The sequence below is a fragment of the Capra hircus genome, chromosome 19 (genome assembly GCF_001704415.2).
Source record: "Capra hircus breed San Clemente chromosome 19, ASM170441v1, whole genome shotgun sequence".
NCBI classification, from domain to species: domain Eukaryota; kingdom Metazoa; phylum Chordata; class Mammalia; order Artiodactyla; family Bovidae; genus Capra; species Capra hircus.
Window position 1 is genome coordinate 43,917,552 of NC_030826.1, and position 9,990 is coordinate 43,927,541.

At 44.4% G+C, this 9,990-nt stretch overlaps 1 protein-coding gene across 4 annotated transcripts in view; it reads right to left on the reverse strand.

Moving 5' to 3' along the window:
• GPATCH8 (G-patch domain containing 8) overlaps window positions 1-2,334 on the reverse strand; it is a 92,894-nt gene extending 90,560 nt beyond the window's left edge. For 2 of the 4 annotated variants that reach the window (XM_005693931.3, XM_005693932.3), the window contains exon 1: window positions 2,091-2,334. In XM_005693931.3, the coding sequence (XP_005693988.2) occupies window positions 2,091-2,135 (45 nt within the window). In that variant the 5' untranslated portion in view covers window positions 2,136-2,334. The remainder of the gene's footprint in view (window positions 1-2,090) is intronic. The other 2 variants (XM_018065244.1, XM_018065242.1) reach the window with 1 other exon arrangement.

Genomic DNA, 9,990 nt, shown 5'->3' on the forward strand with positions numbered 1-9,990 from the left:
ACGCTATATGCAGGAGGTTCCTAGGGCATTTTCTCTCCAATAACTTTAAATCAAATGACATCATTAATGAAAATTCAACTACATTTTCCCCTTTATTGAAACACTCAGAAAAAATAGTACTTAAAATATTTTAAAATGATTTAAAAAAATGTTAGCACAATAATTTACAGAAGTTCTAACATCCTGTAATTGTCTAATAGGTTTTCATTACTAATATCCTATTTACCCATAATGCTGGGACATCTGAATCTTAAAAACCAACATTTACCTGGCTGACACAATACAACAGAAATTGGCTATACCAATATAGAAGCAGTAGGTAAAACATATGTAATATCTTCAAAGGCCTACCAAGCAACCAAAAGCATATCGTATATACACAACTAAAGCATGAGAAGAGAAAGTCATTTAACTTGAAAAAGGAGCAGCTTTCCTCAATTTATTCAGGTGACTGCATTCATTTTCTGTTCTCCAGTTTTCAAATCTTTTAAGGTCCTGAAAATCCTGCCTGTTCAACACTGCTGAAATCCTGTGGTTAACATTTTCCCACAATACTTATTTGTCCGTATTATCTATTTTCAATTTTAGGTGACCTTCAAATTCTCTCTGAAAAGCACTAGAAGATTTTAATTATTAACATGTCTCCTTAAAAACTACCAATAAAACCCCCACATCTTGCAGCCTACTCTTATTTTATGGTGCTCCCTAAAAAAACAAAAAATCTCACCTTTCCCAAGGATCAAATAGCTAGTAAGAAAAAAGAAAAAAAAAAAAAGCTAATAAGAACTGCTTTAAAATCCCCAGGACCTGCATTCCATCTTTAAACACCTTGAGATCCTGTACTGTGCTGCAGCTATTCAGCAGGCGCACGATCACAAGGCTTTTCAACAGCCTTAGGATCTTCTACTGTTGCGAAACTTCTCTTCAGAGGTCTAGGTACTAGATTGTTACACTGTTGCCTTCACTGCTTTACCTGTTTAGTTACCAACCCAAACATCCGGCAGAATTCAAACCCTTCAACTACCTTCCTAAACCTATCTAGAGTATTCCCATGTAACTTTGAGAAAGAGCTGCAGCGGGATAATAACTTGAGTTCGGACGTTCATCCCTTGAACCAAACTGCTGTTGCCAGGGTCTGCGGTAGTAATGCAGGGGTTTCTTTGAGACTAAGGACGTCATTTACCCTAGAAATAGCCCATCTCTACTAAATCCCTTTTAGTCGCTGAGATCTCTGCGGTAACAATGCTCAACAGGAAGGTACTCGAAACAGCCGAAAGACGTGTTGTTCTAATTTGGCCTTAATTTTTTCCTCAGTCATGCTAGCCACGGCAAGGACATTTTTCCAACGTTTGCAACTGAAGAAAGAAAAATCAAGCTGTTGGTAGCAGTCACCACCTGCTTGTAAAGTCCATTATCGTGATGCTTTTTACAAATCTCTCAAGGTAGCATTTGGGGCTAAGCTTACATCGACCATCCTCCTGTAACTTACTGTCTTCCAAGCCCATTTAACGACGTAATGACAACAGCAACATCTACGCTCAGGGAAATCTCAATGTTTGACTATCATGGAGGCGTCTGATAACTAAAGCCCCCCTTTTCCGGGTGAGGAAATGGAAAAATAGACAATGAAAGCGATTTGTTACAGTGAGCAAAGAGGGAGAAGGATCCCATGAAGAGACGTGCGAGCAAAATCCAGGGGTTTAGGAGCCCCAGTCTCAGCAACACTCGAACCAAAACCTCCCACCCCACCCCACCCCCCGCTTTCCCCTGGGAGCCAGCCCAGCGCCCGCACACGCTGGGCACACCCGAGGGCAGCACAGCCACCCCACCCAGCGGCCAGGCTGGGGCTCCCAAACCCGCAGACCAAACAGGACGAGGCCGCAAACCCAGCGGTCCGTAAGATACAGAGTGAGAGAATATGCGGCCTCGCCTCAAACCCGGAGGCCCCTAGAGGAATCGGAGGCGGGAGAAAAGGGACCACGTTCGGAAGCCACAGCAGAGCCCCGAGCGAAAGAAAACTGGGAGTGGGGGATGAGGAGGTTCTGGTTCGGCCAGCGCCTTCCCCGGACCTCGGCGACGCCCGTGTTTACCTGAAAGTCTCGGTCCTCGTTGAAGCGGGAGAAGCGGTCCGCCATTTTGCCGCCTTCACTCCTCTCAGGACGACACTCTCCGGTTCGCTCCTTCCCTCCCGCGACACCCGCCCCCTCGCTCTCCTTCTGTGTTCCCCGCCTCCTCCCACGCCCACCCGCGCGCGCAGGCGAGGGAGGGAGGAAGCGAGAATGCGTATCCCGACCAGAGCCCCGACGGCGCAGGCGCCTTTCTATCCTGGAGGCGGAACCTTCCCTCGCGTCTCGGCTTCGCGCGCGACCCCAAGCGACCCCGGCGCCGCGCGTGCGTACTCGCGCTAGAGGGCCGCAAGCGCTTCCGGAGAGAAAGGTCATGAGGGGAGGCTGAGCGCCTGGATCCGGATGTTTTCCTTCAGCTCGCTTGTGTTAGTGGGTTATCTCTTTTTGTCCGCTCGTTTGCCTGAATACACAGAAGCCCACCCTCTGCTTTCTTCACCAAATAACAACATAATGTAGTGGTCGAAAGCGCAGATTTTGGAGCCAGACTTATTAGTTTAGAATCCTGGTTTACCTTGAAAATTAGTCGTCGGACGAGACAGCAAATATCCCTTCTCTCACAAGGCCTACATTCCAGTGGGGAAAATGAGATAAATAATAAAATAATTACATAATTTTAAAAATTAACTAGTACTAGGGGAAAAAAAAACACAAACAGGGTGATGAGAGCAATGACCTCCGAAACGACCTTTGATCAAAGAAGCAGCAAGGGGCATGCTGCTTTGGGACCGAGAGAACCTTTAGACCCAAAGGGCCAAAGACTGCTAATAACGTGGCATTTTCAAGCGATCGCTTGAGAGTATTTCTCAAGAGACCACAGTTGATCCAAATAAACTACAGCTCTCTGGACTTCAGTTTCCTTTTTAAAAATAAGGAAATTAGGGTGCTCGGGGCTGATGCACTGGGATGACCCAGAGAGATGGGATGGGGAGGAAGGTGGGAGGGGGGTTAGGATGGGGAATGCATGTATACCCGTGGCTGATTCATGGCAGTGTATGGCAAAACCACTACAATATTGTAATTAGCCTCCAATTAAAATGAATAAATTTACTTAAAAAATTAGGAAATTGAATTCGGTAATCTCTACTGCCCCTGCTTAGCACTGACTTCGTACGGTTTATGAATCAGATTTTTCCATCCTTGGACCTTCCTGAGCACCACACCTAGCCCTCCAGCCCCCTTAGCCAAAATACATAAAACAGGAGAGGTGGCAGGACTTTTAAAAGAAGAGTGTGATGTGCTAAGTCGCTTTAGTTTTGTCCAGCTCTGTGCAACCCTGTGGACTGTAGCCTGTCAAGCTGCTATGCCCATGAGATTCTCCAGGCAGGAATACAGGACTGGGTTGCCAGTACCCTCCTGCAGGGGATCTTCGACCCAGGGATAGAACCCACATCTCTAACTTCTCTTGCATTGGCAGGCCGGGTCTTTACCACTAGTGCCACCTTGAAAAGTAGTTGACAGAAATCACACGTTGGATAAATGGCTCTTACCCTACCCTTAGAGAGTCAAATGTTTTGAGAATGTGCATATCTTCTATTCCCTTGTTGTTACCCTCTGCCTCACTTTACCCCCAGTCCAAGCAGAATACAGTGCTAAGCAGTGAAAAGAGCTCCCTATTTAAGGAGAGGCAGAACACACATAATTGAAACATTAAAAAGACCCTTCAGGGTAAATAGGGTAGAATGAATTCCATGCACTCACAAGACACATTTACCTCTTCTCCCTCTGCCAGCCCCACTGAAATGACAGTTAAAAGGATGAGAAGGGAATAAACTCCCATGAACAAACAGATCTGAAGAAGGGACAATAGCAAACAACTGATGTCAACAACATTTGGAAGCTGGAGAGAATAGATAAATGGAAATGGCTTAAGCAAAATGGAGAAAACAAAGTCCTGGAGTAGGGAAGCCAGGAAACAAACTGACTTGAGGCTAAGGTGTAGCAGAGAAGCTCAAGAATTGGAATTGCCAGGTACCACTGAAGGTGAGGGTGTAAATGGGGTTGAACACAAGAGGACTGGTTACAAAGCAGTTCAGGGAGCAGTTAGACTGTAAATCCCTTTCCCACCCAGGTAACAACTGGAGGGTTCTTCTCTGAAAAGGCTGAACCACTGAGGCTTCATGTGATAGCAAAGGAGGGAGATATGCTGAAAATGGGAAGTTTTGGTAGACAGCAACATTCTGATCACAGAGTTGGCCTTCTCCCAGTGAGAGACTATACCATCTGTAGGCTGGGAGGGGGGGAAAAAAAGCACAACCTAAAAGTTAAGAGTTAACGCTTCATTCTGGCTTCCCTGGTGGCTCAGAGGGTAAAGAATCTGCCTGCAGTGTGGGAGACGTGGGTTCGATCCCTGGGTTGGGAAGATGCCCTAGAGGAGGGCATGACAACCCACTCGAGTATTCTTGCCTGGAAAATACCAATGAACAGAGGAACCTGGCGGGCTATTGTCCATGGTCTATTATGGTCTATGGTCACAAACAGTTGGACACAATTGAGCAACTAAGCACAGCATGTTTTACTCAGCAGATATTCTGAGGATTTCAAGCCTGGGAGATACTACTCTCAGGTCACTCTGAGGAACTTCTCTGAAGAGGAGGGGAGGGGAGGAGCCAGGATCTATATTAGTTTTTGCAGTAAAGACCCAGGTAGTCAGGATATCAAAAGATTACTATTAATTAAAGAAAAGCAGATATCTCAAGTTAAAGAACTTAGCACTTTTCTATGTACAGGAAGATGCAAGAGTCTGGGCTCACTGATAATGCACCTCAGCTCTCTGGTGCCAGTATCCTGTGCTTTCTCATCCTGAGTTTCCTGAGGGTGAACCCTAGGGCATGGCTGAAGCCATGGACATTCTGTTACAACCTGAATTCTCTTAGGGCTCACTGTTCAGTTCACTTCAGTTCAGTCGCTCAGTCGTGTCCGACTCTTTGGGACCCCATGAATCGCAGCACGCCAGGCCTCCCTGTCCATCACCATCTCCTGGAGTTCATTCAGACTCACGTCCATCAAGTCCATGATGCCATCCAGCCATGTCATCCTCGGTCGTCCCCTTTGCCTCCTGCCCCCAATCCCTCCCAGCATCAGAGTCTTTTCCAATGAGTCAACTTTTCACATGAGGTGGCCAAAGTACTGGAGCTTCAGCTTTAGCATCATTCCTTCCAAAGAAATCCCAGGGTTGATCTCCTTCAGAATGGACTGGTTGGATCTCCTTGCAGTCCAAGGGACCCACAAGAGTCTTCTCCAACACCACAGTTCAAACGCATCAATTCTTCAATGCTCAGCCTTCTTCACAGTCCAACTCTCACATCCATACATGACCACTGGAAAAACCATAGCCTTGACTAGACGGACCTTAGTCGGCAAAGTAATGTCTCTGCTTTTGAATATACTATCTAGGTTGGTCATAACTTTTCCTCCAAGAAGTGTCTTTTAATTTCATGGCTGCAGTCATCATCTGCAGTGATTTTGGAGTCCAAAAAAATAAAGTCTGACACTGTCTCTACTGTCTCCCCATCTATTTCCCAAAAAGTGATGGGACCAGCTGCCATGATCTTCGTTTTCTGAATGTTGAGTTTTAAGCCAACTTTTTCACTCTCCTCTTTCACTTTCATCAAAAGGCTTTTTAGCTCCTCTTCACTTTCTGTCATAACGGTGGTGTCATCTGCATATCTGAGGTTATTGATATTTCTCCCGGCAATCTTGATTCCAGCTTGTGTTTCTTCCAGTCCAGCGTTTCTCATGATGTACTCTGCATATAAGCAGAGTGACAATATACAGCCTTGACGTACTCCTTTTCCTATTTGGAACCAGTCTGTTGTTCCATGTCGTTCTAACTGTTGCTTTCTGACCTGCATACAGATTTCTCAAGAGGCAGGTTAGGTGGTCTGGTATTCCCATCTCTTTCAGAATTTTCCACAGCTTACTGTGATCCACACAGTCAAAGGCTTTGGCATAGTCAATAAAGCAGAAATAGATGTTTTTCTGGAACTCTCTTGCTTTTTCGATGATCTAGCAGATGTTGGCAATTTGATCTCTGGTTCCTCTGCCTTTTCTAAAGTTAGCTTGAACATCAGGGAGTTCACGGTTCATGTATTGCTGAAGTCTGGCTTGGAGAATTTTGAGCATTACTTTACTAGCATGTGAGATGAGTGCAATTGTGCGGTAGTTTGAGCATTCTTTGGCATTGCCTTTCTTTGGAATTGGAATGAAAACTGACCTTTTCCAGTCCTGTGGCCACTGCTGAGTTTTCCAAACTTGCTGGCATATTGAGTGCAGCACTTTCACAGCATCATCTTTCAGGATTTGAAACAGCTCCTCTGGAATTCCATCACCTCCACTAGCTTTGTTCGTAGTGATGCTTTCTAAGGCCCACTTGACTTCACATTCCAAGATGTCTGGCTCTAGATTAGTGATCACATCATCATGATTATCTGGGTCATGAAGATCTTTTTTGTACAATTCTTCTGTGTATTCTTGCCACTTCTTAATATCTTCTGCTTCTGTTAGGTCCAGACCATTTCTGTCCTTTATCGAGCCCATCTTTGCATGAAATGTTCCCTTGGTATCACTAATTTTCTTGAAGAGATCTCTAGTCTTTCCCATTCTGTTGTTTTCCTCTATTTCTTTGCATTGATCGCTGAAAAAATGCTTTCTTATCTCTTCTTGCTATTCTTTGGAACTCTGCATTCAGATGCTTATATCTTTCCTTTTCTCCTTTGCTTTTCGCCTCTCTTCTTTTCACAGCTATTTGTAAGGCCTCCCCAGACAGCCATTTTGCTTTTTTGCATTTCTTTTCCATGGGGATGGTCTTGATCCCTGTCTCCTGTACAACATCACGAACCTCATTCCATAGTTCATCAGGCACTCTATCTATCAGATTTAGGCCCTTAAATCTATTACTCACTTCCAGTGTATAATCATAAGGGATTTGATTTAGGTCATACCTGAATGGTCTAGCGGTTTTCCCTACTTTCTTCAATTTAAGTCTGAATTTGGCAATAAGGAGTTCATGATCTGAGCCACAGTCAGCTCCCGGTCTTATTTTTGTTGACTGTATAGAGCTTCTCCACCTTTGGCTGCAAAGAATATAATCAATCTGATTTCGGTGTTGACCATCTGGTGATGTCCATGTGTAGACTCTTCTCTTGTGTTGTTGGAAGAGGGTGTTTGTTATGACCAGTGCATTTTCTTGGCAAAACTCTATTAGTCTTTGCCCTGCTTCATTCCGCATTCCAAGGCCAAATTTGCCTGTTACTCCAGGTGTTTCTTGACTTCCTACTTTTGCATTCCAGTCCCCTATAATGAAAGGATATCTTTTTTGGGTGTTAGTTCTAAAAGGTCTTGTAGGTCTTCATAAAACCGTTCAACTTCAGTTTCTTCAGCTTTACTGGTTGGGACATAGACTTGGATAACTGTGATATTGAATGGTTTGCCTTGGAGACGAACAGAGATCATTCGATCGTTTTTGAGATTGCATCCAAGTACTGCATTTTGGACTCTTTTGTTGACCATGATGGCTACTCCATTTCTTCTGAGGGATTCTTGCCCACAGTAGTAGATATAATGGTCATCTGAGTTAAATTCACCCATTCCAGTCCATTTTAGTTCACTGATTCCTAGAATGTCGACGTTCACCCTTGCCATCTCCTGTTTGACCACTTCCAAATTGCCTTGATTCATGGGCCTGACATTCCAGGTTCCTATGCAATATTGCTCTTTACAGCATCAGATCTTGCTTCTATCACCAGTCACATCCACAACTGGGTATTGTTTTTGCTTTGGCTCCATGCCTTCATTCTTTCTGGAGTTATTTCTCCACTGATCTCCAGTAGCACATTGGGCAACTACTGACCTGGGGAGTTCCTCTTTTGGTATCCTATCATTTTGCCTTTTCATACTGTTCATGGGGTTCTCAAGGCAAGAATACTGAAGTGGCTTGCCATTCCCTTCTCCAGTGGACCACGCTCTGTCAGACCTCTCCACCATGACCCACCCATCTTGGGTGGCCCTGCAGGCTCACTGTTAGGGAGGTTATAATGTGGGCTTGATGGATGCAACATCCTTTGTTTACTGTACATCTCTTCCTGTTGGGATCCTTGTTCATATTGTGAATGAAAAATATGTTGCCTGCCATATCAAGTAAAAGGTAATGCATTCCTCAAGCCACTACATCCCCTCTAGGTGAGCCCTGAAGGGATTTAGAAAAGACAGAGGAACCAGAGGTCAAATTGCCAACATCCATTGGATTGTAGAGAAAGCAAGAGAATTCTAGGAAAACATCTACTTCTGCTTCAGTGACTATGCTAAAGACTCTGTGGATCACAACAAACTGGAAAATTCTTAAAGAGATGGGAATACCAGACCACATTATCTGTCTCCTGAGAAAACTGTATGCAGGTCAAGAAGCAACAATTAGAACCAGACACGGAACAATGGGTTGGTTCAAAATTGAGAAAAGAGTTCATCAAGGCTGTATATTGTCACCCTGCTTATTTAACTTATATGCAGAGTACATCATATGAAATGCCAGGCTGGATAAATCTGAAGCTGGAATCAAGATTGTCAGGAGAAATATCAACAACTTCAGATATGCAGATGATACCACTTTAACAGCAGAAAACAAAGAGGAACTAAAGAGCCTCTTGATGAGGGTGAAAGAAGAGAGTGAAAAAGCTGGCTTAAAACTCAACATTCAAAAAACTAAGATCATGGCATGCGGTCCCGTCACTTCATGGCAAACGGATGGGGGAAAAATGGAAACAGTGACAGACTTTATTTTCTTGGACTTCAAAATCACTGTGGATAGAAACTGCAGCCATGAACTTAAAAGATGCTTGCTCCTTGGAAAAAAAAGCTATGGCAAATCTAGACAACTTGTTAAAAAGCAGAGACATCACTTTGCTGACAACGGTCCATATAGGCAAAGCTATGCTTTTTCCAGTAGTCATGTACTGATGTGAGAGTTGAACCATAAAAAAGGTTGAGCGCCGAAGAATTGATACTTTCAAATTGTGGTGCTGGAGACTGCACCCTTGGACTGCCAGGAGATCAAACCAGTCAGTTCTAAAGGAAATCAACCCTGAGTATTCACTGGAAGGACTGATACTGAAACTGAAGCTCCAGTATTTGGCCACCTGATACAAAGAGCCAACTCATTGGAAAAGACCATGATGCTGGAAAGAATGAGAGCAGGAGGAGGGGGTGACAGGATGAGATAGTTGGATGGCATCATTGACACAATGGACGTGAGTCTGAGCAAACTCTGAGAGACAGTGAAGGACAGGGAAGTCTGGCATGCTGCAGTCCATGGGGTTGCAAAGACTCAGACATGACTTAGCAACTGCACAATAACAACAACCCTTCATTAATTTTCACACATTTAATCTCTAAATCATCTAAATAGCTGATAACATAAATATCAACACCAAAATTGCAACTAGCTGTTGAATAACCATTAACAGAAGGATGCTGGAACCTACCAGGAAAAGATATCCCACATCCAAAGACAGAGAAGAAGCTTTAGCAAGATGGTAGGAAGGGCACCATCACAATAAAATCAAACCCCTCACCCACTGGGTGGGTGGCCCACAAACTGGAGAACAATAATACCAAAGAAGTTCTCTCACTGTTGTGAAGGTTCTGAACCCCACATCAGGCTTCCCAGCCTGGGGATCTGACACAGGGCCTGGAAATCCCCACGGACTCTGACCTTGAACGTCAGCAGAATTTGATTATAGGACTTCCACAGGACTCTGGGTAACAGAGACCCCAGTCTTGGAGTGCACAAACGAAATCTTGTGTATGCCAAGACCCAGAGGAAAGGAGTAGTGACCCCACAGGAGACTGAGCCAAAACTACCTACTAGTGT